A 27,099-nucleotide genomic window follows, 5' to 3' on the forward strand; every position below is an offset into this window, starting at 1 on the left:
ATTATCGTCTCGTTTGAGGACATTGGGACTTTATCATCGTCTCGTTTGAGGACATTGGGACTTGATTATCATCTCGTTTGAGGACAATGGGACTTGATTATCATCTCGTTTGAGGACATTAGGACTTGATTATCATCTCGTTTGAGGACATTGGGACTTTATCATCGTCTCGTTTGAGGACATTGGGACTTGATTATCATCTCGTTTGAGGACAATGGGACTTGATTATCATCTCGTTTGAGGACATTAGAACTTGATTATCGTCTTGTTTGAGGACATTAGGACTTGATTATCGTCTCGTTTGAGGACATTAGAACTTTATTATCGTCTTGTTTTTAAGGATATAAGACTTTATTATCGTCTCGTTTGAGGACATAAGGACTTGATTATCGTCTCGTTTGAGGACATAAGGACTTGATTATCGTCTCGTTTGAGGACATTAGGACTTCATTATCGTCTCGTTTTTAAGGATATAGGACTTTATTCTGTGTCGTTTAAGGACATTGGGACTTAACTATCGTTGATAATGTTTAGTTTTTTATACTTTTCAGGTCCTGCTGGTCCCTTAGCAAGGAGGAATTGAAAATGCATACCAAATAAAAGTTCAGAGGATATCTCCTAGTTTGAAATTTGTCAGTTAACTTTGTTTAAATTCATTATTGGATTACCAATAGTTAAAAATGCAATTTTACAGAACAGAAGCGACAAACACACCTTCATGTTTTTTCTCTTATCCTGACAACTGATTTTTAGTTATTGTTATTGGCTTATTCCTGATCTAGTAGCACTACTACGTCTTTTTATTAACCACTGATAAAGTAATCTATTTTTTTTAAATTTAAATAAAAGCTTTTAGTGTGTCTTTGAGGCTCCTTTGCAAGCCTTAAAAATCCCCCCAACAGGCCCAGAGACAGCCACACCTACCAGGAAGTGTTGGGTGCAGTAACATGAGAGGCCACTATAATGCTCATCATCCGTATGTCCTGACAAAGACGGATTTTTTTAATGTTAAAAAGCATGAATGAAAGCATCTAGTCAAACAACAGCCCTGAAAATACCTCCCTTTACAGTCTGATGAGCAGCGGATATGTTTCCTCCAGATAAAGTTTGTGATGGGAGGACTGCTTTCTATGAATCTCAGGGGATGATGCTGCAGCTGCAGTTTGTTTGCAGCCTGTTTCGGTTGCAGATCTGATCATGAGGCCGAGAAAAGCAACAAGATGCACATCGGATAAACTTTCCTCTCAACAGTGTCTCCGCTGCAGAGTTTGAATCAGGATGCCTCGGATGATGCACAGACGCTGCTGCCCCGTGTTGCTCCTCCTCGACAGACTATTTGATTCAAGTGTGTAAAAGGGACTTCAACCGGAAACCAAACTTTTTTCTGCGAACTTTTTTTTCACTGAGGCTAAACAGGAAAAAAAAGACAGAGACGACCCTTAGTGTCATAAACGGCACGGTTCCTTATTTTCTTCATTGACGTGTGCTGTTGGAAATGTGTCAGCGGCAGACCAACTGGGGAGACGTAAACAGTTTCTGGCGAGGATAAGGGCGACGTCGAGTGATTTCAGGCTGCTCAGCGCTCACATAACGGATTTTGGTCCTTTATCATGGAAGATGTGAGTAGTCACTTCAGTCCCTCCGTGTGTGCTGCTTCGCTCTTTGTAGCCGTCTTTGCAATGCAGGGCTGTAGTTTTAAGATACTTTAGGAGAGTGAATACTTGAGTATGCATGTGATGTTATAAACTCAGGGAGCACAAAACTCTGCAAGGGCGCGACCGAGTTATTAGAGCAAAGTTAGGGCCCATAGAAAGAGGTGGCAGGCTGATACTCATCAGAAAAACAAGTTAATTTGGGATTTTATAGCGATGCCAGCCTCTCTTCTGCAGCCATTTAAAGTCAACACAACTTGGCACAAAGCACCTGCCCACCTGTCAATCTGTTTCATCAACTTCTTGGTCAGAGTCCATAAGAATAGCGACGAAAACTGGAGCGTTGCAAACCCCGTTTAAAAATCCTGCATTTTAGTGTAGCGCTACGTCTGGATGTAAACACATAACTTTTAGAACAAAAAATCAAACCTTTTCTGACTTAGATATGCCCTCCAGCAAATTCGGCTTCATTATAATACCTATTTATCTCATGTGTGCATTGCATTTCATCATATAGTATTGGGCTACACACGCCCCATAACGGTTCGTTTCAGCCAAGGAGGATATGAGGTATAACGTGTCTAAAGGGTGAGGTTTCACAAATGAAATATACCTGGTGGATTATACCTAAGCCGAATTTACTACGACAAGTCAAAGTGTCAGAAAAATTGCTAACAAAGGTTTAATGACGTTTATTGTTTTGATAATACCCAAGTCAATTCTGATTTGCCGTATTTATAAACGATATTTGGCTCACAGTTTTCAACAGGGTAAGAATAATGTGAAGTTTTCTCAAAATACACTATTCTAAGGACATTTTAAATTTTAATTTGTGGCATCTGCATTAAAGAACTCAACATTTTATCCTTAAAACACACATCACACACAATGTAATGTAATGAAACAGTGAGAAATGTGGCATTTTGAGGAAGCCGACTTGCTAGAAAAAGGAAGTCAAGTAGTTACCTACAGTATGCGGGGAACTTGTTGCAAGCGTTTTCAAGCATGCTGTACCCCGCCCTTTTATTGTAACACTGATTACAAACTCTTAGCTCCCTTCCTTTCTCCATCCAGAATCTGACATGATTAAATACAGTCTTTCCTACTCTCCTAGAGTCACTCTCCAGTCCAGACTATGAAGGCTATCAACCATTTAACAGCTGCAGCCCACAGTTAAACCTTATTCTCACATGCATCTTCCACCATGAAGTGTGTTGGCCCAGTGTGACAATTTTAACTTTCACTTTGTCAGAATTAAATGCAGATGATGTAGGTGAAATTAAGGCCATAAGCAGAGCTGAAGCTACAAATAGAGCACATGCTTAAATGGTTTCCATCAGGTACAGACGTCAAGAAATACAACAGGGATATTTCCAGATTTGTAAGTGATTTGCCAGAATACTTCTTCAAACAGGAACAGCTGTGATAGCGGTGTGGTCTGGATGATGACTTTAAAAGGTTGCATTTTCCGTCGCTGATTTCATTTATCAGTGCTGTGTTTGTGTTTTTTGGATGACATTGTGTGTCATTGTGTGTGACATCAGCATTGGAGTCTGAGTAGATGCTTGTGCAGCAGATGGTGGCGGGACTCGGGTCCTGCCCTAAAATCAAGTGAAAACTTAATCCGTAAACATCATTATAACATTATGATGTAACACATTAACAATCTGAACTCTTTTGATTTTGCTACTGTATTTCAAGAAAACTGTATTTCAAGTTATACGTGGAGGAATGACGTTATGAAGGAGGTTACATTATATGGCATTATTTGTAATATTTGAATAAAACAGATTTAATCGTTTGCTTTAAAACTTGGACAACTATGGACATTTTGTGATATGAGACAGTGACATCCAGTGCAGCTGGGGCTTCCCAAAGCTCAAATGGGCGAAGGCCAGCAGGACATAAACTGCCTGAAAAGGCTCCAGAAGAAGATGTAAGAGTACGTCAGCATTCGACGCTGCTAACTGGAGTCTGTGACACTAGTATTCTGACTATCATCACTCTTTGCTGCCTGCTGTCTTCACCATGACACCTTGAGAGAGCTGCTTCCCTTCACACATACAGTAAAGCACACGTCTCACCCTCACAGGTTACCCACAAGGCCACCGCCATTAAAGTAGAAAAAGGGTGAGCCAGTAACACTTGTATTGAGCGAGACACTGCAGCGAAACAGGCTGCAGTGTAACCACTCAGGACATATGTGCACCGTTAATTCACATCCACTAAAAGTGTTTATTTTTGCCACTGACAGGCTCAGACTATTATTCAAAGTGTCTGGCAAGATTATGGAAAGGATCCCTACAGAGATAGACCTTTTTGTAAAAGAGGAAGATCCTTTTTTAAAACCAGAAACAGCAAACCCACCAGATTCCATTTAAATAAACAGTAATTTTAGCGTGCATAGAGGCAGCATGTTTTCACATCCAACTGGGTGAGTTAAGGATTTATCTCAACCAAACCAGAGTTGGTGATTGTTGGAACATTGGACAGACGGACCAAGATGTTTTTTGTGACTTTTATTTTGCGTCAATTGAGTTTAAATAAAGTGTGTTTGATAAAGATAAAATCACTGTTTATTTAAATAGAGTCTGGTGGCTTTGGGGAAAGCGATTTAGGGGCTGCTTCTGGTTAAAAAAAAGGACGTAACTCTTCAACAAAAAGGTCGAACTCTGAAGGGATCCTTTCCATAATGTTGTCAGACACTGACAGAATAATCTGAGTTTGTCAGTGGCAAAAACAAACACTTGACGGTGCACTAATGGTTCCATTGCAGTCTGTTTCACAGCTGCCATCTGCAGCGGTCTCACTCAATACTGGACCATTTTGAAAAACTGTGTTCCCATTAGTCTCTAAGGGTGCTTTCACACCTGTCTCGTTTGGTCCAGTTCAATAGAACTCAAGTTTGTTTGCCCCCTAAGTGCGGTTCATGTGGGCAGGTGTGAACACAGCAATCACACTCAGATGCGCATCACAACAACTGGAGGGGGTCTCGGTTACAAACAAACTCTGGTGCAGTTCATTTGTGGTGAGAAGGTGTTTGACCTGGATCTGAACCAACTGCAGTCACATGACACATTGTTTGGGTTAAACATGAGCATGTTACAGTCCTGGAGGATTATTAATGTGCACCTCCTCCTGTACTGCTTTAATATGCACATTCAGCACATCCAATGCATCAAAACATTGTTTTCTAGTTGGAGCCGCACCTCGTTTTCAAGCTGTATGGTTTGACTAAAATGAACAATGACAGCAATATAGTCCACGATGAGCAGCGCTAAAATCAACCTGCGTAGTTGTCCCTCCATTGTGACATTAGAAAGTGTCACATTTATCTTGCAAGTGTACTCTTCTTCAACGTTTTGTTTACTTCCTGTATTTTTCCCGCATGGAAATTCTGACCAATCAAGAGCAACTTTCTCGCACAGATATTTGATCTGGTCCTCTTGTAAATGCTGCTGTGAGAACACGAACCAACTCTAGGCAATTATACAACTTCGCAACAAAATTAGTCCCTGACTCAGACCAAAGCAAGACAACTCTAGGTCTGAAAGCACTCTGAGACGCAAAGCATAGGAAAATAAGGTCCAGGTTGAAAAATATCAAAGTCATATTCAAGTTTTATTCATTCTGCAGTGACAGAGGTCCTTAGATGTTCTCTAGTGCTCTTCAGGCTTCAAGAAATTTTGGTTCCACCTGAGGACATCGGTACTGTAACTTTATTTGTGCAGTAATTGTTGAGAACGTGATAACTAGGCAGTAGTAATGCTTCAATTCCAGCTCATAAACAGGCAGTTTGTTGGCAGACAGTCGGTGTGTTTCCATCCACCTCTTTTTGGTGCATTTTCAGTTTGCGCAAAAAAGAAAACCCCTCAGTGGAAACAACAAAAATTTGGAAAAATCTAGAAATATTGCAGGTTTATGTTTGGGAGAGGTGATAAAGTTGGTGTATTGATAAATGGTGAATGTGACTAAGTGCAGTGGAAACAGATTCAACAAATTAATGATGACTTATGGTTACAACATACCGTCTTTGCATAGGCCACTGCAGGCCCTCTTGAGACAGTAGTAGAAGGAAAAGCACATAAATTTGCATTTTCTTTGCCGATTGTCGGAAAATGTGAAGAGGTGTGATGTGCTCTAGTGAGTGGTGTGAGATGCTGTGACATTAACGTGTCCAAACATCTTTTTTAACCCCCTCCGAAAGTAGGAAAATGTGCTCAATAGCTGCGGTTTGTAGTTTATATTTTCTCCTCACAAAAAGTGAAATTCATTTTGACCCTTCTCGTTTTGAAACTGTTGTGGTTTGGATATTGTTCCCTTATATCTAAGCTGATCTGAAACCAGTGCTTGGTGTTTATGACTGGACAGACTGTTAGTATGAACACCCACTGCTTGGCCCGCTGCCGACTGACAGCTGTTGGGTTCTTATCTGTGTCTTTATTTTTTATTTGTCATTTCCCGTTCTCCTCTGCTTCACACTCTGCCCTTTATCTTCTTTATCTTTCACCTCTGAAACACTGTGGCCCTTCCATGATGATCATTTGTCTCAGCTCTGTGAGTCATCCTTTTATCGCCATCCCACTGACCCAGAGTGCAGAGTGTGAGGTGTCTGCCTGACCCATTCAGCAAAGAGGAAACAGACTGCTACATTATGTGTCAGGCAGAAAACAATTAACCCTCTCTCATCATCGTCCTGCTATCCAGGCCTGTGCTGCACAATGGATGTGTGTGTGTACACATCGTCTTACTGGGGCACCGCTGACAATTTTCTGGGAAAGTGCTTTTATGAAAAAGGAAAGTCCTCAATAGTGAATGCATGCGAGTGTTCTGGAATTTGTGTCCTTGCAGAAACAAAAGATGGAAAGACGAGGAAAATGTTCTTGTGGAGGACATTTTGCTCATTTCTACTCACTGCACAAGGGGTTAATTTAGGATTAAATAGAAATAGTGAAGTAATACTGTTGTTTGTTTTTTGACACTTCTCCATATTTCTCACTTTTTATTCTTCATAGATCAGGACCTGTGTCCTGTTCACAGAGTTGCAAAGTGGGAAGTAAAAGTCCTGTTGTTTTTTTCTACATAATGTCAGGTGACTGGCAGTTGGAGCACTTCCACAGCCAGGATGAGTGTGAAATTAATGTATTTTTAGGGCATTTTGCCTTTAATGGACAGGACAGGTACGTTTGAGGGGGGTAGAGAGAGAGAGGGGATGACATGCAGCAAAGGGCCACATGCTGGACTTGAACCCAGGCCGCTGCGGCAACAGCCTTGTACATGGGGTGCCTGCTCTAGCCACTAAGCTACTGACGCCCTGCATGAAGTTAATATTTGAAACAGCACAAGCCTGTGTGTATAAATATGTTTCCGCAGTGCATTTCAGTAACAATCATCTAATCATTGAACTTCAAATTGTGGGCACCAATAACACTGAGCGAAAGTTAAAGATTGTGCTGTTGATAAACAATTAAGGCTGCTTTCTGGAGACACCATAAACCAGTGATACTCAACTTGCAGCCTGCGATAGGGTGTCAGGTGGCACCCAACCATTTTCTAGTTCACAATAAGAATAACTTTATTCACACTGGGATTTTTTTGTGTACTTTTAATCTAAATACAGTGCCAGAGTTCATTAAAAGTGTCAAAATAGAGCTTGGTTATCAAAAAAAATGCCAGGGGAGAACCCCTGGACACCTCGACGAAGGTCTGAGCTAAGCCCTGAACGCCCCAGCATACACTTAGACTCACAAGTCAGTCTTTAGATGCTTTGCTTAACTAAAGACTGATGACTTTCTCCCTGATTTTGTGTTTAGATGGGCGGATACAATTTCAGAGTTTAAAAAAACTCCCTACGTTGCAGAACCAATAGTAAATCCGCAGGGCGGTCCTTCGGTGGCTCGCTGAACTCTTGTGCTCGTAAACATAGTCCGACTGCGTTAAAAGTTTTAAAAAAAGTCGCTGTAAGTCCTTCATTTCCACAATCTTGTGGACTGAGCACACGATTGATAAAATGGAGATAAAACTCTCAGCATCCATTTTCAAGCTCTCTATGTGTTTGTGTCCTTGCAGACGAGAAAAGGGGGAGCGCACATTTCTGGGAGGGCGTGTCCTTTTAAAAAATGCAAGAGGCGTTGCTTTGTTGCCAGCCTTTTTCTCCGGTGTGTTAAACACACTTTAGAAAGGAGTGTCCCCAGACTATCAGAAGGCGGAGATCTCTGATTGTCTGGTGGCGAGACTAGCATACACTTGACTTTTGCAAAAGTGGGCCCTGGGCAAAGAATGTTGAGTATCCCACCCATATATTGTAAAAAATAATGGACGTAGCTACCATGACATCCCCCATTGGTTTGTGGACTCCCATTTTGAAGCCTCAGGTTCGGCATTTCAGCCGTAGCCATTGTGGTTTTTTTGGAGCCAGAAGTTACGATATTTGGGCGAGAGGCTGGCGCTGTGGAGGAGTGAGGGGTGGATCTGACTGAGAAGCTAAGGACGCTATCAGCAGACAGCCTGAAATAAAATGTAAACAGATGAGTAATATAAAAATTCACCCCCACAGTTGTCATGAAGGAGGAATTTAGCTCTCGAGACCAAAACTATTTTTTTGTAATCATGCTTACTTCTGCTGATTTTAACAGGGGTCTGTGGGGGTTGACTGGCCTGTGGAGCCAGCCCCAAGTGGCCATTAGAGAAACTGCAGTTTTTAGCACTTCTGTGTTGGCTTCATTTTTCAGCTCCAGAGGTTACCGCTTGTTTTGCCAGGTGTTTATGTCTGTCTGTGATCAGACTTTGTCAGCACCAGTTTGTCACAACTATGCAAGATGCAGTCACGAACTTTTACAGAGATGTAGTTGAGATCAAAATGATGACCCAGTTAAAAGATGGATGTGGTCTGAGCAAGGGGGCTAGAGGTGGGGGGATTGGAAGTAGGGAAGGGGCAACTGACCGCCCCCAATACACCCCTCGCCCAAATTTGTTTTTAAGATTTTTTGTCTGGCGTTTTTATCATTGGACAGTTGAAGCGTGAAAGGGGGAGAAAGAGGTGATGACATGCAGCAAAGGGTTATGGGCTAGAGCCAAACCCACAGCCACTGCAGCAGGGACGTAGCCTTTGTACATGGGACACCCGCTCTACCCACGAGATATTGGATGCCTCAGCCCACATTTGTTTTAAGTCGCGGGACACTTTATCAGACTGATCTGATCACAAGTTGGTCTGTAGTTTTTCTTGTTTGGTGCCATATTTTGGTCCAAAGCGTTATGAATTTGCTATAGCTCTGATCCACACCTCTGACTGTCTTCTTCATAGCAACAGGCTCTTGGGCATCATAGTATTTAGAGCCATCCGCCACACCTACCTGATGGAAAAATAACTTTTTCCAGGAGCTTCCTGTGTTTCAGTGTTCCCCGTTGGATGGGGAAGAAGACAGAATTGACCATTTATAGCAAATAGTTGTACAGTTACATTCGGCCAAAAAACTTGGGAGCTCTCGAATAATGCTGCTGGGAGAACTAATACCACCTTAACTCAAATTAAACTGTAGTTAAATCAGCAATACAATAAATACAGCACATAATGTCATAATGTGGAGGTTGGGGTGGTGGAGTTAAGCAGAGGTATGGTAAGAAACCTCAGGCTATAGTAACTGCGCTGTACACCTGCATGAATATGATTGGTCATGACATGCTTCATTAGTTTGGTCAGTTTCAGCCAGTTTATGTCTGCAGTTCAGATTTTTGTTGGTCCAGCTGTCATCATTTAAGAGGAAGCATTTTATATGGATTTTGTGGCTTATCGAGAAAACTTTTAAAAGTTCTGTACGTGGCATTCAGGGCATTAATAAAGCAGCAATCAACTCTTTTCTATGTAATGATATATATTGGAGTCCGGAGCAGACAATGAAGTCATGCTCCCTGTGTGAGTTGTAATTTGAGCTTCTCTGTGGTTTGTCGTAAAAAGCCGATCCGGCCTCATGTGCATGTTAGTGCATGTGTGCATCCCACTCATTGCTGCTACTGTGCAATCCCACCATTAGCTCTGTCAGCACCCTGTTTATGGAGTTAGCACCATTAGCTTCCAGCTGGTGCCTCAGCCATCTCCATGTTGAGAAGTGTGTCCAGACAACTCATACATAGTGCATAGAGCACTTTAAATATTCCGCTTTGTTTGACTATGACTGAAAGAATTTGATGCCCGGGGCATAAAACAGAAAGTGAGTCATGGTCACGATCAGGTTTTGCTTCGTCAGACTTTTTTTTTGGTGAGTTGAAGTCATTTTGCTTGTCTGTTGGTTCTTTACATGCTGGGCCTGGTTTTCTCTTCAGCCGGAGGCAACTATAGAAAATAGAGCTGAAGCAATCAGGCAACTAAGTGACTAATTGACCAGCAGAAATTGATATAGACATTGATGACTGATTGATATGATTGTATTTAATGTGTTATAAGAGTAATTTATCAAGAAAAAGTGCCAAATATTTTCAGGTTCCAGCGTCTGCAATGTGAAGATTTGCTACTCTTCTCTTTTCTTATTGTTGTAAAGTGAGTATCTTTGGGGTTTCTAACTGTTGCTTTGACAAAACAAGATATTTGAAGACAACATATTGGGCTCCAGAAAACTATAATGGGCATTTGTTCAGTTTAGTTCATAAGTTTGTTTGTTTTTTTCTAATCATGGGCGGCAGTAACACAGAGCGAAAGCTAAAGTTTGTGCTGCTGACAGACAGTTAAGGCTGCAACTGATGGTTGTTCTCATCACTGATTAATCTGCCAATTTGATTCTCAATTAATTGATTTATTAATCATCTAGACAGTTAAATTCCTTGTTGCTAGCCATGAAAACGTTGTGAGTCTGTGGTGTGTGTGTCATCACTGCAAAATGTGGTCCTGGAGACACCATTAACCAGTTAACCTTTAACTTTGAGCCTGCGTTAGGGTGTCTGGTGGCACCCAACCATTTTCTAGTCCACAATAAGAATACATTTATTCACACTGGGATTTTGTTTTTGTACTTCTAATGTAAATAAGGTGCCAGAGTTCATAAACCCCTGGACCGCTCAGCAAAGGTCTGAGCTAAGCCCTAATGCCCTCAAGTCCAAGGGACGCCTCTGCATACACCTCACTTTTGACAGGATATTTGAAGACGTCATGGCGGGCATAAGAAAACAGTGATGGGCATTTATTTAATTTAGTTCATTAGTGTTAATGGACCACACACAACACAACCATTAAGCCAGATTTAGCGATAAAGCCATTTTGAATCTGTGGTCCCTCAGCAGGGAAAAAAATGGAATAAAAAGAATCAATAATTGTATCCTGTATGGAAACTTTCATTTCTTACTGCTGATATGAGGCACCTTTCTCATTATTTACACTTGGAGTTCAGAATAACGGCTGTGTCTTAAGACTGTTGTGTCGTGTGCACAAACGTTCACACAAGGCCATGACAGCGATTTAGAAATAGATTTCCTCCCTGCGCGTCGATTGCTCTATTAAAAAACCTGAGAAACACAGCTCCACTCTTGCACCACCATCAGATGAGGCGTTACTTTTTTAGCCTGTATTACGAACCCTTTTGCTTTAGCTCTAAAGGTCAAGGTGAAGGATCATAGTCCGGTTGTTTTTTAGCCAGTGATTTCAGCACTTTCTTAGCTTAAGTTAGAAAGATACAAGTAGAAAGTTTATCCAGTCTCCACCGTGAGTGAAAGGAGGCAGTGAGGTGTCTTTGTAACGGCTCCATACTGGTAGAGACAGTATGCTATATGACAGTGAACTGAAGAGCGCTTATATTTAAGTCAGTGCTTTTATTCTATTGTTAGCGATCAGAGCCTTTGGGCCCATCTGTGGTCTGTGGTGTGATATGTAGAACAGAGGCGTTACTGTCTTTAAACATAGAAGCATGCAGGAAAGTTTCAGTATAAATCATGTCAGAATACATACATCGTGTATGTGACTGGCTTGTTTAAATCCCAATGCAACACTGAGCAACGACCAAGCCTGTCTGTTTCTGATGCTTGGGTGTGGACGACTGTGCAGCTCTGGGTGAAACACTCCTGTCATTTATTGCCATGAATTTGGCTGTGACAACACTCGCAGCAACGGCACAAAACAGGAAGTACACCCTCACATTGAAGTCAAGCATCTTTGACAGTTTTGAAGTCAGAGATTGTGAATCAAAGCAGCCTTCTTTTTGTGCAGCTTTTGTCAGGCAGAAGTGGTGACATCACTGGCTGGGCAGTAACTCCTGTTTTATTTAAGACTGACTAATAACTGTTTAATTATACCAGCAAAACAGTATATTTTTCCACCCTCGCTGTCGTCTCCCGGCTCGAATCGTGCGGGGTTAGTGAGGGTAAAGTGTGAGCTCCAGAGAGGCTTGTGGTGACTTCAAACTGGGCAGGTCAGCATGAAAATCAATGAATGCCAGATGCTCCCTGACCTAAAGCTTCATCAGAAACACATGTCTGCTAAGGTGTGCCTCCTCCGCCAAACCCTGCGCTCTGTTTTCTCTTCCTTTTTTAAGACCCAGCTCGCATGAGATAACTTAGCTTTAGCACATTGTAATTTTAAAACTGCATTAGCACTTGTCTCTGCAAATAATTTCCACCTGCACAGCGGTAGGTGACAGCTCAGTGTTCACCGCAGCACCACAGATAGAACAGCTTATAGATTGCACAAACTTGTGTGGGCAGTTTTGGGTTGAAGTTTTGGTTAGGTGTGTGTTTCAGTGAAGAGCAGACTTCCTGTGTTAGTCCAAAATTATGATATCACAGTGCAGAGCTATAGTAGTCAGCTGAGCCCTGAGTAATGGAAACCTCTCACTGCTGCTCTGTTGCAAGGGTTTGGTGAGCGTTACGCTGCACTGACGTGTTCAATCTAGCACCATCCATTTTTTCCATGTTCACCCGTGTCAGAGGCATGCCAACGCCACACTGTGCCCAGAGGGGGCTTTTCGAAAGCGCACAGTGACGCTGCTTTGTCTTTTTGTGATGAACTTATCCCAATTGCATTATCACTACAGCACTCTATCACTCTGAAGTGGTTTCACAAAGTAGCTTTTCATTTCTGCCCTTCTCGCGCTCTATCTGGCACGTCTCTCCTCCCCGCCTGGCGTTCCTTTCTTCACAGCTGCACAGCTGTTTACCAAGTGGAGAAGCACTTGCAGCTACAGTGAAAGTGGAAAAACAGTGAGATGACCTCCCACCTAATCCCAAAAAAAGGAAAAAAAAAGATATCCTGTGGAAATTCCTCCAACAGAAACAAAGGCTGTGAATTTTGCAGACACCTGCATTTCAGTCACTGTTTTAATCACCATGAGGAAGAAGTGTATCTGGGTTTACGCTTACTCCACAGGTCTATATATATATGTTCAGACCCAAGTTTATATTTCATGGAAGTTGGCAGCAGTTACAATGGAAGGATGCTGCAGGGAAGATGTATATTTGTAGCACAACACAGAAGTTTGTTCTCTCGACAAAAAGCAGATGGGAGTTTTCCATTGGATTTTGGATTATTGCAAAAAATAAGACGTAGCAAACAAAAGTTTGAGACAAAAAAGGCAAATCATTGCAAACTTCTTTTTTTTCCATGTCGTTTAATTCTGTACATATTCCACAAAGTCTGGAGATTACTGATGCCGAAATATCCCTTAGGAAAGTGCCATTAAAAGTTTCGTCTTACTGGGGCAGCTGTTAAAAGTCTGACTCGTAGTAGCAACAGATCAGAACGATTTCATGGCACAGAGTACACAGTTATTCTCAGAAAAATTTCACAAGACAACTCACATATTATGTTCTTATTCCAACCAACACTTTATTCAATATGTTTAGTATACACAGCTTCTTTTTTTCCTTCTAAATATACTTCTAAGTACTGTACTATGTCAATTTGTGAATACACCTTTGATGACTGAAGCAAATAATTCCAAGGTGTTAGAGCCAAACAGCCTCGGTGAGAAGTGAAAATACATTCATACTGTAGTAAAATGACACTGCCGTTTACATTTTGGATTATTGCAGAAACTAAGATGTAGCAAACAAAAGTTTATGATACTTCTATGTATGATTTCAAAAGCTAATGTTAGGCTATAAACAAACTGCACAAGGGTTGCATGACGTCAGCGACACCACCACAATGAGGCTGTAAAGTGTGATGACACTGAAGTCTCATTTAGCCACACTTAAAATTCCCTTGCGCGAACAGTGACAAATAGATTCCCCGTGAGGGTTTTTTCAATTAAAATCAAATTCAGTACATTTCATAAGGTAGAGTTTGCCTCTTTATTAGGAAATGGATGCTCACAACATACTGATGCAATCAATTAAAAATTCATTCATAACTTTTTGTATACGCCCAGTTGAATATTGCAATAATAATGTGTGGTTATCACAAGATCCCACGACACACGTAGATTTGCATCAGATGAGAACTACTGGTTTAAGCCATTGTGCCATTTTTGTCACTATCGCTGTCATGTCAAACACTTTAGCTTACATTACTGAGTTTTTTTAAGGTGTTTATTGCATCTGCCTTCATTCCCAAAACACGCTGGCGTCTTTGTAAGTACGTGGTGTGAAGAGGTTGAACACAGCAGCATTCTGTACCATTTTCGTTATCCATGTAGAGAGTTTCAGTTCCGGTTTATTTTGGTCACAGTTTCCTTATTAATCAGACCACTGAGTGTGTTTTGTGTTGCCTAGCAGCTGCTGCCACCATGCTCTTCACTTTGTGCACTGACATACTGCCCTTTTTGGCTGCTCTGCAAACAGAGGTGACATGCTATCACTTATCTGTGGACAAACAGTGATGGGACTAAACCTGCAGGCAGCTAATGTGCAGAGGAAGGCACAGAGTGGTGACAGTCCGAAGGTGTTAAAGTCTGAGGCGAGGCCCTCTGTTAAAGAAGAGGGCAGAAATGAAAAAGCCTCATAAGAAGTGAGAGCTGCTGCTCCTAACAGGCGTCAGCCCGAGTTCTCTAACGCCAAACTATTTTTTGCAATAAGAGCACACTTTAAGCAGAACTTGGGTTTCTCTCACTCGCTCTCACTCTGTAAACTCCCTCTGAGCATAAAGTGATCACACAGCTGCATTTCTTCTGAGACTTACATCACCATGTCTTACATTATAGAACTGGGAGAGGTTCGAAGCAGCACTGTGTAAATAAAGAGCAACCTCTGCTTAGAGTGAGGCAATGATTGGTCTCACTGCCTCAGACTAGGGATCTGCAATCTTAACTATCAAAAGAGCCTGCCTTGTGTCCTTGTATGCCCGGAATTATATGTAAAAAAATAAATAAATCAACATTATCAACATTAAAGTTAGGTCTAAATGAGCATTCAAAAATTTGTTTTACCACGAGGTGGCTCCTCTGCAGTGGGCTATTTATGATTATTTGGTACTTTAACATTGCATCGCTGGCAGTGGAGGCAAACAAATCTGTCCACACACAGGGTGTAAAATTAACATTTTACCTCATCTGCCATTGGCTAGTGACCTCCAAATATTTACCGGCCAAACATATTTTTCACCAGCCAAATAAAAAAATCATGCCTTGTTTGACAAAAAATAATTACCTTACGTTTTTAGTATGAAAATCCAACTTTAGGAAAATCCAACCCTGTCCTTTGTGTTTCTTTGGCATGCTTGTGGCAAAGGCTGCAGCTCATCGTGTTGGTGTGCGGGTCGTAGGTCAGCCATGACCGCGGCTGGCCAGCCTCGTCTAGTTTCCATTTTTCAATAAAATGCCGTGCGACATTTGTACTCCATTTAACTGTCTGTTCTTCTTGTCCAAGTCCAACATGTTCATCTTCGTTTTTCCTCTTTTCTGGCGGTGGCTTCACGGCAGAAATGTGTCAGAAGTTACCATAGAATGCCCAGGGTTCCGGTAGCTGACGTCGTGCGTTCCCGGCACACGTACAATAAGGGGGGTCAAAATAGTCCGACACAGCTGGCAGAAATGGTCGAAGCACATAAAAAACCCACATGCAATTCAAAATTTTCCATCCGCCACTGGCGGGTGTGTGTTTTTGTTTTACATGCCAGACACATTTTTTACCCGCCATTGGCGCTTGGTGGGTGTTAATTTTACGCCATGTCCACACACGATTAAATTCTGTAGTTTCTCTGAGACTTTTACTTTTATGGATTTGGAATCCATTGCTTGCCCAGCCAGGGAGGCTCAAGACGAGCCACCGCTGATGAGGTTTGGCAAAATTTAGTGGAAATGGTGACAGGCCGCAGACGTATGACGGACATTTCAGTTTCTTTTTAATTCAGTGCATAAGCTACACATGTACAGTTGGAGAATGCAAGAATTTCTTACTCAGAGAATGATAACTAAAAATGTTCATGTTCAATGTTAATTTTTATGTGACATTTTTTATAGAAGTCACAGAGACTCACTGGAGAGCAGCTTAAGAGCAACATATGGCTCCATAGACCATAGGAGCAAATATGATTAAATGTAAATATTAAGGTAACTCTTTTATGGATAGCACTTAAACACATGAATATCAATTAATTATTATCAATATTAAAACTGGAAGGAGCCATTGCATATTATAAACTGTCTCACTAGCAAGTGTTTTAGAGGACTGTGTCACACATGTAACTGTTCACTCTCCTGTAACATCTTTGTGTCATGCAACAAACAGATAATGTCACACCAGTCGCAACTGTTGTACTTGAGCGGGCCTCTGTGGATGGTGCGTGTGCACAGAGGCTTTTATACTCAACACGTTGTTTGTTGCAGTATCCTCCGAAATGCCAGGATGTGCACAACCAAAATATTTTGTGTATGAGTAAGAAGTGAGCAACGTTACCAGAAAAGTAGGCTGCCTGGCAACAGTAGTAAACACGAACATGCTGCCAAATATTACATTTATGTACTATAATTATAACTGTCGATTAGGGGTGGGCAATCACCAGAAACATCATGATATGGTTTTATCACGATACTTAAGTCACAATACAATATTATTGCAATTTTAAACATTGTTGAATATGCTGTGTATTGCAGCAACACATAATGTGATTTATTACCTTTTTTCAAATTGTGTCACTAAAGGAAAACTATCTAATTAGATAAACAATGTTTGTTCTTCTCATTTCAGTCATGGACTAAAAAATGGATTTTATTGTTCTATTAGGCTACGAAAAGTTTAATTTGTATTTGCAAATATTAATCGTTTGGCGTCCGTGTATCAAAACAATATTGCTCCACAAAATTTTGCGATGCTATGCTGTATCAATTTTTTTTCACGCATGCCTACTGTCACCTACCTCCAAGTTGAAATTATTTTTTACCACTTTGTTTCCCCCAAGGTTGCCACCATTTCCATGATGTTTTTTTTTTGTTGTTTGTTTTTTTGGCTTTTGCAGAGATCTCTCAAGTTCCTCCACGCGCTGCGGCAAAGAGCCTCTTCTTTCCTCAGTGTGGTGGCTGTCTCTTTCCAAGAAGGCCATTTGACTGTCATCGTAGTCTCTCAATCAAGAGTTGTAGAGATGTCTGCACAGGCGAACCTTTTCGGCCAGTCTCCCCTGTTAAACTAAAAAGCACAGCACACACAGTGGGCGCCTAGTTACAAAAATTCAGAGGTGCACAACCAAGTGCTGCCGCAATTTTTGGAGCCTTTATGTCAAAAGGGATTATTACAGCATTTTCTGGCATGCAAACCTTGTGCTCGGGATAACAGCATAAACCACACTGATGGTATAAAACTCCCATTGTTTTCTATGGAAGACCTGGGTGTTACACACAAAATGGGCAACTTAAGCAGGCAATGATGAACCTGCACTTGTATAGCGCATTTCTAGTCTTCCGATCACTCAAAGCACTTTTTACACTGGGGACACATTCACAATGGCGCTATTTGGTCCGCTTTAAACGAACCCTGGTCCGCTTCCACAGATAGTTCGGCTCGTTTGGAGTGGTGTGAACATCATTCAAACTCTAGTGCGGACCAAACGAGCGAACCCTGGTCTGCTTGAAAACTGGGGATCTCGGTTCACTTGCAAGTGGACCCTGGTGCGGTTCACTTACAGTGGGAAATGCAAACGGACTATCCTGCGAACCAAAGAGAGGAAGTGAACCAAAGAAAGAAAGTGACATATTTTGGGTAGAAAAAACAAAGCCAACAGCGTGAACAGGGAGAAGCAGAGGTTAAAACAGAAAAAGGTGGAAAATGTCTCATGGGCAGTCGTGGAGTAGCGAGGAGGTGCAGGCGCTTATTGATATGTGGTCAGAGAACTATATATTGCAGTTGCTTGTGGCTAGCCACAATGGATTTCCATTTTTGGTCCTGGCCAATTGAAGAGCCATCTTTTCTTCTTCCTCATGCTTTTTTTCTTCCTGGTCAGTGCTCATTTCGGGCAATACCGCCCCTAAACGAGCAGCTGTTGTACTTAAATAAATACTTATGTCCTTTTCTAGTACAAGTGTACTGTGTAATACCATTTGGTAACGTGACAAACTGAAAGTGATAACGACACTCTGACCTGTGCAAGTACACTGGTGTGTGTTGAGTGTGATTTCCTTCCTCTGTCATTGCAGGGTGCAAAAGAGGACCCAGCCCAGAGTAAAGAGCCAAAGTTCCTGGGTAAGGCTGGCTGGGTGAAGAAGGCCCCCGGCAGACTGCTGGCGAGCTATAAGGACCGCTACATCCATGTGGAGAAGACAGAGATTGTGGTGTATGAAAATGAGGTGTGTCACCATTTCTGCCACAAGTCATGTCTTCATACTCGAGCACACTCAGTAATTTGAACCATATTACTGTACAGACTTATGTCAACTGTTGAACCGTTACATTCAGTTCCGTTTTCATATCACAGACACAAAATAGTTCAGAATTAACAACAGTATCAGATATCAGATATATCTGGGTACAAAGACAGCACAGCACTGATTCATTGATATTAATAAAAAGCTAAGATAACCAGCTTTATCCTTTAATTTAAACAACATATTTGCAGATAATTAACCCATAACCTTGTGTTGCAGGACCTGCAGAACTGCTTAGAGAGGCTCGACCTGGAAAACTACGATCATTGTCATGAATTAAAGAGCCCCTTCAAGAAGAAGCACAGACTGATTCTGATTCGATCATCCAAGCCTGGAAATAAGGTGAGCAAGTAGAGTGGGCAGCATGCAAGTGAGAAATGTCATTGTGACACAAAATTTGATAGATCCATTTTTAAATGATGATGATGATGAGGGGAAGCAGTGCTGGCCTGTGGCATAGGCCAGAGGTTTCCAACTGGTGGGGGAAGAAAAAACAAATTTTATCTTTTACTATTTTTTACTAATACTATTATTACTGTTATTTTGAAATATGACATAAGGCCATAAGACTACAACGACATAGCAAAGCCTACTAAATAATAGAGAGGCCTTCTTTTCTGAGTCCCTTCCACCCCCTGGCCCTCCTCCCAGCTTGTTACACTTTCTCTGCTCTCTGGGGGAGATGAGCGATTTATCCGACATCATGTGAACCCCGAAACACACTGTATAGTTATCGTATAGAAATGACAAAAGCTCTCTGGTGCCCACTCAACTACCACTACACTACTGAGAGGAGTGGATGTGTAGAGAAAGAAATCCTTGTTGAAATCGGCAGGAAAAGAGCTAGTTATCGTTACCTCTAAGCAGCCGGTGGCCGCGACGAACAGCTAGAGGGGTCGCATTGATTTACATTGTGAAGCATTCTAGCTCTAGTCTAGTTAGTAAAAATTAGCATTTGGGGACAGTAAATTATAACATTCTCATGTAATCTGTGAGCCAGGGGGAGGCTCACCTAGGGCACCAAATGTGCCAGGGCTGCCTCTGAGGGGAAGTATTATAGTTTCCCTTATTTTCTGTCATATACATATAAGACTTTCAGAAAATGAGGTAAATGTATGGTGAAGTAATATCAGTGAGCAAAAACCTCAGGCTTTAGACCATTCTGAATACTCCAAGTGTTTTTTCCTCTTTCGAGACCAGCTGATGTCAGCTTATGAAGGATTTCTTTGTATGGTTGTCTGGGCATGCTACTATGCTAGTGTTTAAATGTAGCCTACACTGCTACATGTAGCTACATGCTAACATCAGGGAAACATGTAATCTTGGATGCCCTGATTTTGGATCATTTTCCTGCTGCAACATGTCCAGTTGTGTTTAAGAATTGTATTCGTGATTTTTTACAGTAGAAACTGCCGCTATTCTCCGTCACAGTCATTCTCCAGCTGAAAAGGATACAAAGGATTCAGATCGGCTGACCAGTCAGTCGGAGCAAACTGGACTTTTCAGGAGGGGAGCTCAAAGAGGCAGCAGCTAAACAGAGTAGTTTAGACAGAGGGTTAATACAGGTGTTCCAGCACAGACAGTATGAGGAAAAACTAAGAGTTTTTTCAACATTTAAGTGTATAAACAAGTTCTCGTAGAAACATCATATACATACAAGCATACAAGCATCAACCTGAAATGATCTTAAAGGGTCTGCTTTTATCAACATTACACCTTTTCAGTTAATCTGTAATTTGTACAATATGCATCAACTTCTCCTCCAAGTGCCGAATTATTTCTAACTTTGAACGTTAACATTATTAAACTAAAAGTATCTGTGTGAGTGTATCGGTGCGAAGTGAGAACTTAAAATGTAGATCAGCTATTCAAACTGTGACATATGGAAGTGGGAAGTGAAACTGAAGAAGCAAAACATGTAAATGACAATAGCAAATGGGCAACATGTACTCACAACAAATGCTATTCTCCGTCACATTCATTCTCCAGCCGCAAAGGATACAAAGGATTCAGATTCACCTACTCTACTGTGTCTGTCCCACCCTGTAGTAAGTTTAAAAACTAATTTCATTATCTTGGGTTGAAGAGCAGCTCAAAACCCTGTTTTAGCTTCAACATGCCCCCTTCACAGATTCAGAGATGCACTTGAACTCTGACACGCATGCTGACAGGAAGTTCACTATCTGATACCTGAAAACAGAAGTTCTGAAGTTTGGTCATGGTGTAACGAGATTGTTGTGAAGAGATAATTCACTTTCGACTGAACGTCGACAAAAGTGTTTCACAAAGAGATTTAAATAAAACAGAGGCATGATCAAATAGTAGTATAATATAAAAAATATATATATACATTTCATGTATGATTATTGTGGCCAAAATAATTTAAAAAAATCAAACATAACAAAAACTGGAATCACATAACCTTACTTTTTATAAATAAAACAAATATTTTTATTGCATCACAGACAGGACAAAGGTCTTTTCTTAGTAAACATCCATTTAGCGGAAAAACAAACAATCTTAAACAAGCTAATCAGAAATCAAAGACCCCTGGTATGGATAAGGATAAATTAATTAAAAAACGGGCTGCCTTTGTAATTGTTGCAGCCCGAAATGCCCGATTTTTTTGGCAGCATTTCTTAAAAATATACCTTAAGCCGTTTTTTCTATCACGACAAGAATTTAAAAAGAAAATGTATTTTTTAAAAGTGTAAAATTATTACATTATTATTATTACATGATGCATTTTTAGAGCCAATATTGGTGTAAAATGAAATAGATATTAAAAAAATCTTTGCTTATCCAAAGTTTTCTTTGATTTAGAAGGCAACAGCGAGGTCCGCGAGGATGAAACAGGCCTTGTTTTTAGCTGGTGGAGACCAAAACTGAGCTACAAGAGAGGGAATGTTGGATTTAAATCCACCAGGAGGACACAAACATGACTTTGAATAAATGCTTATGTCTGGATATGTAATAAGGCAACTGTTTGATAACCTAAATCATCTATAACAACTTAAAATGATGATGATGAGTCTGTGGATGTGGACATGCTGAAGTATGAGCCTGTCTTTGCACTGTGCGGTAAACTCTTCAGCACAGTTTCAATAAGGCTGTGGGCTGGTGTGAGTTGTCGTCACTTCGTCATTGAGGTCAGCTTTTATTTTTGTGCACTGGCTCTAAGTAACTGAGTGAACAGTATTTAAATAATTATTTACCCAGGGTTGATTTAATGAGCACATATGCTGTTGTAGAAACCTGCCACAGTGTTATTTGTTTGCATCTCGGCCAGAGCAGCTGGAGGGGCACCTCAGCAGTTTATAAAGAGACACATGTCAGTACCCAGCCTGAGGTCTGAGCCCTCTAGTTACAAACCACAAGCTTCTCTAACCTTTACACTACTGCTGCTCCCACACAGCGCTACAGTGCTGTTCTCAGTCACTGAAATGGTGAAAGACTCATCGAGATCTGTTTGTCCAGACTAAGAGTTAGGGTGGGTTCATATAAATTTGTATATTATATATCCGCTATGGATAAATGGTACATTTAAGAGGCAAATATTGAAAGTTGACTTTAAATGTTTGGTCACATTCTTTAGCTCGTTTTCTTGTGTTTGATATTTGCTGATCTAAATAGGTCATAAGACTATCTTTTGTTTGATACAGAGGAACTTAGCAGTTTTTTCACATTTGATTATATTTTTAAAAAAATTTAAATATGTTGATATTAATCCTAGAAATGTTTGGGAAAAGTAATTGTTTTGGTGTTAGTACTGGGACTCATTCTGTTGGCAGTGATATAGAAAATCTTTAGGCTTTCTCCAGCCCTCATTAATATCATTAAAGGTTCAGTAGTTAACTTCTGGGTGAAGAAGAAGCGTCATTTAAACTAAGACGCCAACGAAATTGTCTAACTGAAGCGACAACGAGATTCGGGAACTTCTGACATCATCAGACAAATTCAAGGAGCTTCAAGATACTCAGTTGTTTATGACCAAATTACAATCCAGCTCTACCCAGGCACTAAATCTGGCCCAAATCAAATGGAGTATTTCAATCAGGAGAGACAGAAGAATGAAGTAAAGATAATGTTTGATACAGAATATGAGTGTACAGATTAACACATGATTTGTGATGATTAAGATTTAACAGAATTCTTTTGCGCTCGGACACCAGAGGGAGATATTTTGTGATTAAGGGACATATGAGTGGCAGCAGGATAAATCCCCCATGAAGTCCACACACTGGTGGTGGTGGTGGCTGCTGACTCTGAGGCGGATGAGGCTGATCAATCTGTAAAGACTAGGTCAGAGGTCGGCAACCTTTATTATTAAAAGAGCCATTATTGGCCAGGCTAACCACTGATATTGAAGTTTAGCAAGATTAAGAGGATAAGGCGCCAGGTCGTCGACGTATAACACACATTTTAGTTGGTGCAACATGAAAACATTTCTTTTTTATGTGTACACATTTTTACAGTTGTAGGATGCAATAATCACTTTAGGCCTACAACAAAGACAAATAAAAACCTGAGTCATTATTCATTGCCGTACAATTTTATGTTAAAGACACAGGGAGCCAGCGGAGAGGGTCCAAAGAGCCGCATGCTGCTCTGGAGCCGCAGGTTGCCTACCCCTGAACTAGATGGTGATGGAGAGGTGGAGGGTGTGCAGGACTGCAGCAAGAAAGATCTGCAGCAGAAAAAGAGCCATATCAAAAATGAGGAGAAGTAAGATGATAGGCTGACTGAGAAGGTGTGTCGCTGTGCTGTTGGTTGATTGTAAATCAGCTGACAAATCAGCCGATGACTCAACTGACAGACCCAGACAAAGACAGCTAGAGATAGTGAGTAAGCACGCATGCAAGGAGTGAATTGCAGGGTGAGACAGAAAACTTAGAGCCTGAGCATGAATAGCATTGTCTTCCTGACGCAACATTCATTAAAGCCTCATCTCCAGTCGGAGAGAACGCATCTGAAAAGAAGTGAGTTAAAAGAAATCGACAACTTCCTCATATAGATAAACCTATACCTTAGACTTTTCTAAATATACAGTTTTTATTCCCATTTAACCAACTTTATGAGGTCATAATGTGTCATTGTTGTGTTCACAGTTTGCTCTGAGTGGCCTGTTAATGCAGCTGTAAAGAGGCGCCCCCTTGGCTTAAGAGCCTGACCATAAATCGCAGTGTCGCAGCTTCAAGTCCAGCCTTCACCTTTGTTGCATCTCTATCCCTCATTTCCTTCCATCTCTCTTTAAAATGGACAAAAATATTTTAAGAAATGCAGCATCAAAAATGTAACACACAAGTAGTGAATTATTTTGCCGTAGTAGTGCAAAGAGACGTGAGTGAAGACTTTTCCAACGTCACAACTTGAACAGTTGCCATCGTGACAATGTGGACAGCTTGTGTGTGTGTGTGTGAGTGAGACAGACAGAGGTGCACTTATTACTTCACAAACACACTCTCTGCTCTCTGGTGCATGTGTGTCAGTTTTTCCCCCAGTCTGGATGCAGCGACCAGTCTGCGGAGTGAGTCAGACACCAGTGTACACAGATGAAACTGAGCCCTAGACCTGAGCTCTGTCTGAACATGCTGCTGTCTTTACTGATTTGAAACACCATCAATTTCAGGTTGTGGCTCTGTAACTTGTAATGATTTTTTGATGAAGAAATTAAAGGCAGCCTGTGGAGATTTCCACTTGTAGTAGGACTTCTGTTCCTACCTTTCCTCTAAAGTGGTCCACAGTTTTCTTTGCAGCCTTATGACAATAAACAAAGGTTACAGCATTATAATCCTAGTTCCTACTGGACTCTGAGTAATACTCTCCTCCAATCAGAAGCATGCATTTGTCCACTGAAATTTGCATAAATATAGCCGGCCAATCAGGATATGCCCACCAAAATACATGTGGACTCCACAGCAGAGTCCTGCGTAGGACTATTTTCCTGATTTTCTCATTGTTACGCCCCCGTCTAGAGGGGTAGGAGCGCAACATGAAACTGTGGAAGGCTGCTCCCTCCTTGGTCCCCAAACCAGATAACTCACAGCAGGAATTGCAGTTCAAAGTGAAGTTATTTATTACTTTATTAAAAACAAACAAAAATACACTCACTAAATCTGGCTCCCTAGGATGCATCAGAAACATTTGGAAAAATATACAAAATGGCAGCCCACCCCTCCAGCTTCAAAGTGAAGTTAGAAATAATACGAGTGAACTACTGAAACAAATTAAATGCTCACAGTGTTTCTACAAACACAAATACGAAAATCTCACTAAGACGGCCCACAGGAGGCACGGTCACTACAGAAAAGCCAAATCTTCAGATTTAACACAAACACAATACTAAAGGTGTAGAGGCAGAGGACAGGAACGCTGCTGCTGTCAGACAACTGTCGATCGGCCTGTGGGGAAGCCGAGGATTGGGGTAGTTGGGGAGCCAATCAGCGGTCCACACTCTCCCAGACTGAACCCACACCTCCAGCCTATCAGCGCCTCACCTGTATTTAGGAGACAAAGATCCTCACACACAAGAAGCACTTGCTCTCACAATCAAACATGTGAAGGACACAGAGAACTGAAACACATCAAAATACAGCCGGAGCCGTAACACATTCTGACCATACGTGCCCACACAGTAGATTAGTTATCAATAGAGAAGACTCAATAGAAACGGAGCTCCAAAAAAATCCAATCTAATCGGCAGATGCTGATACTGTGTCAGTGTGCCACGAATAAATGAATGTATGGGAAACTCTGGTTTTGGTATCCATCGTCTGTTAATTTCTGAATAAAGTAAAATAAAAAAAAAGGGAAATGTTGCTTAAAAAAAGGTGGAATATCATCATTCAGCATTTCAAAACAATCCCTTACTTGTTGAACTCCGAGTTCCTGAATCTGTTAGTAGTTTGCAGTCCATTGTGGTTGTTCAGTGTGAATGAAGTAAGTGGGTCTGACCAGGATGTGAACAGCTACTTGGCCGCCTCTTGGTTTCTCCGGGGTAACCCTCTTCAGCTCTGGCTCCGCATGGCTGAACGATGCCAAAAAGATTTATTTAAAGCAGCACAGCAGCAGCAGTGTGTCTCACCACCAGTCACCTGCAGCTGCTTCTCTGCAGTTAAGATACTGTAAGGTACACTTGTAGATTTAAGATACAGAAATGTTAGGTTTTGACAGGCAGGGTGAAAGACTTAGTTTTCTGTGTGTAGAAGAAAAAAGTTCAGAAAAAGGAAATTCTCCCTAACACACACTGTTTGTTATTTTAAAATGACTGTTGTGTATCAACAGCTGACATGAGTCATTTCTCTGTCGACAGGTCCACGATGTGAAGTTTCAAGCTGCGTCTGCCGAGGAGAAAGACGCCTGGATTAAAGCTCTGCTCGATGGCATCAATCGAGCAAAGAACAAAATCTTTGATGAGGTAAACGTCTCTTCATTTCAGCCCTCACTGAGTTTTCATACACGTTCAGCTCTTCAGAGCTCAGATGGATTCAGTGGAAAAGTGAATGAATAAGCGTAATGTTTTCACAGGTGACGGTTGATGAAAGCAGTAATTTAGAGCATGTTACTCGATCAAGGCCCAAAGGAAACCGTAACCGACGGCCACCAACCAGGATACACATGAAAGAGGTTTGTGTGTGTGTGAATGTGAGAATCCATTCATGTGTGTGTGAAACAAGACACTGTGTGGTTAGCTCTGCTGCTACAGTAAGTAAGTGAAGCTTTAAATCTCAGCTGAGTTTCTTGCCCTTTGCGTGGTTTTCTTATTGGTTCAGACACACACAGTAAGTATGAATGTGTGACTGTCTCTGGATAAGAGTGTCTGCTAAATGGCCAAACGTCCTCATGTCCCAAGGCCTGTACTATGAAGCAGGATTTGTGGTTAGGAGGTAACATCAGGTTTAACCCTTCAGGTGTATGGCAGTTACTATCAGCACCCAAGTGTACAAAGCCAACAATGCTACAGGAATGATACACAAATGGGTCTTTTGAGCTATTCTGCTAAAGCTTATGTAGCCTACACAGTGTGCATTCAGCAGCTTTATAATCCTCAAACCTGAAAATAATAAGTCAACTATCAACCAGCTCAGTCAGTTCTGAGTTTTGCTAACCAGCCACAAGCATGTGTATGTAAAAGAGGTGGGACTGTAAATTAAAAGTGAGATCATTAGAACCATTAATGAAGTACTTAATATGTTATGAGAGGTAATATTTATTACCTGTTTATGGGACAGCAAAAAGTCACGTTTATTGGTGTGAAATGTAAACGATGGCCTACAATAGTGTCCCTTTTGTCAACGAAAAGTATGACTAAATATCGTCGTCAACGAACCTTTATCACGTTATGACTAAATATCGTCGTCAACGAACCTTTATCACGTGACGAAAACGAGACGAGACGCAACGTAACGTAACGTAAATGGCGGTCATGTGACGATAACTATAATTAAATATATAATGCAATATTGTTGACTAATAAAAACGAGACTAAATGTGGTTTACAAAATAAAACCTCTGCTAAAATGTCTCTTCATTTTCGTTGACCAAAACGAGACGAGACGAAATAACGTTATAATGTTTAGTCGCGTTATTATTATTATTTTGCAGTATTTCTGTTTCCTAGGCTGTGCGTCGCACTGCGCAGACGGATTACAGCCGTGACGATATACAGTACAACA

The 27,099-nt window shown here is 41.1% G+C and overlaps 1 protein-coding gene across 2 annotated transcripts in view; it reads left to right on the plus strand.

The window, feature by feature from the left end:
* The first annotated feature begins 1,076 nt into the window (after nucleotides 1-1,076).
* Nucleotides 1,077-27,099, plus strand: part of plekho2 (pleckstrin homology domain containing, family O member 2) — a 32,277-nt gene continuing 6,254 nt past the window's right edge. Inside the window, exons 1-5 of one of the 2 annotated variants that reach the window (XM_050043394.1) lie at nucleotides 1,077-1,619; nucleotides 18,197-18,346; nucleotides 18,644-18,766; nucleotides 25,737-25,841; nucleotides 25,952-26,050. In XM_050043394.1, the coding sequence (XP_049899351.1) occupies nucleotides 1,611-1,619; nucleotides 18,197-18,346; nucleotides 18,644-18,766; nucleotides 25,737-25,841; nucleotides 25,952-26,050 (486 nt within the window). In that variant the 5' untranslated portion in view covers nucleotides 1,077-1,610. The remainder of the gene's footprint in view (nucleotides 1,620-18,196; nucleotides 18,347-18,643; nucleotides 18,767-25,736; nucleotides 25,842-25,951; nucleotides 26,051-27,099) is intronic. The other variant, XM_050043384.1, reaches the window with a different exon arrangement.

The sequence above is a fragment of the Epinephelus moara genome, chromosome 1 (genome assembly GCF_006386435.1).
Source record: "Epinephelus moara isolate mb chromosome 1, YSFRI_EMoa_1.0, whole genome shotgun sequence".
Taxonomy (NCBI): domain Eukaryota; kingdom Metazoa; phylum Chordata; class Actinopteri; order Perciformes; family Serranidae; genus Epinephelus; species Epinephelus moara.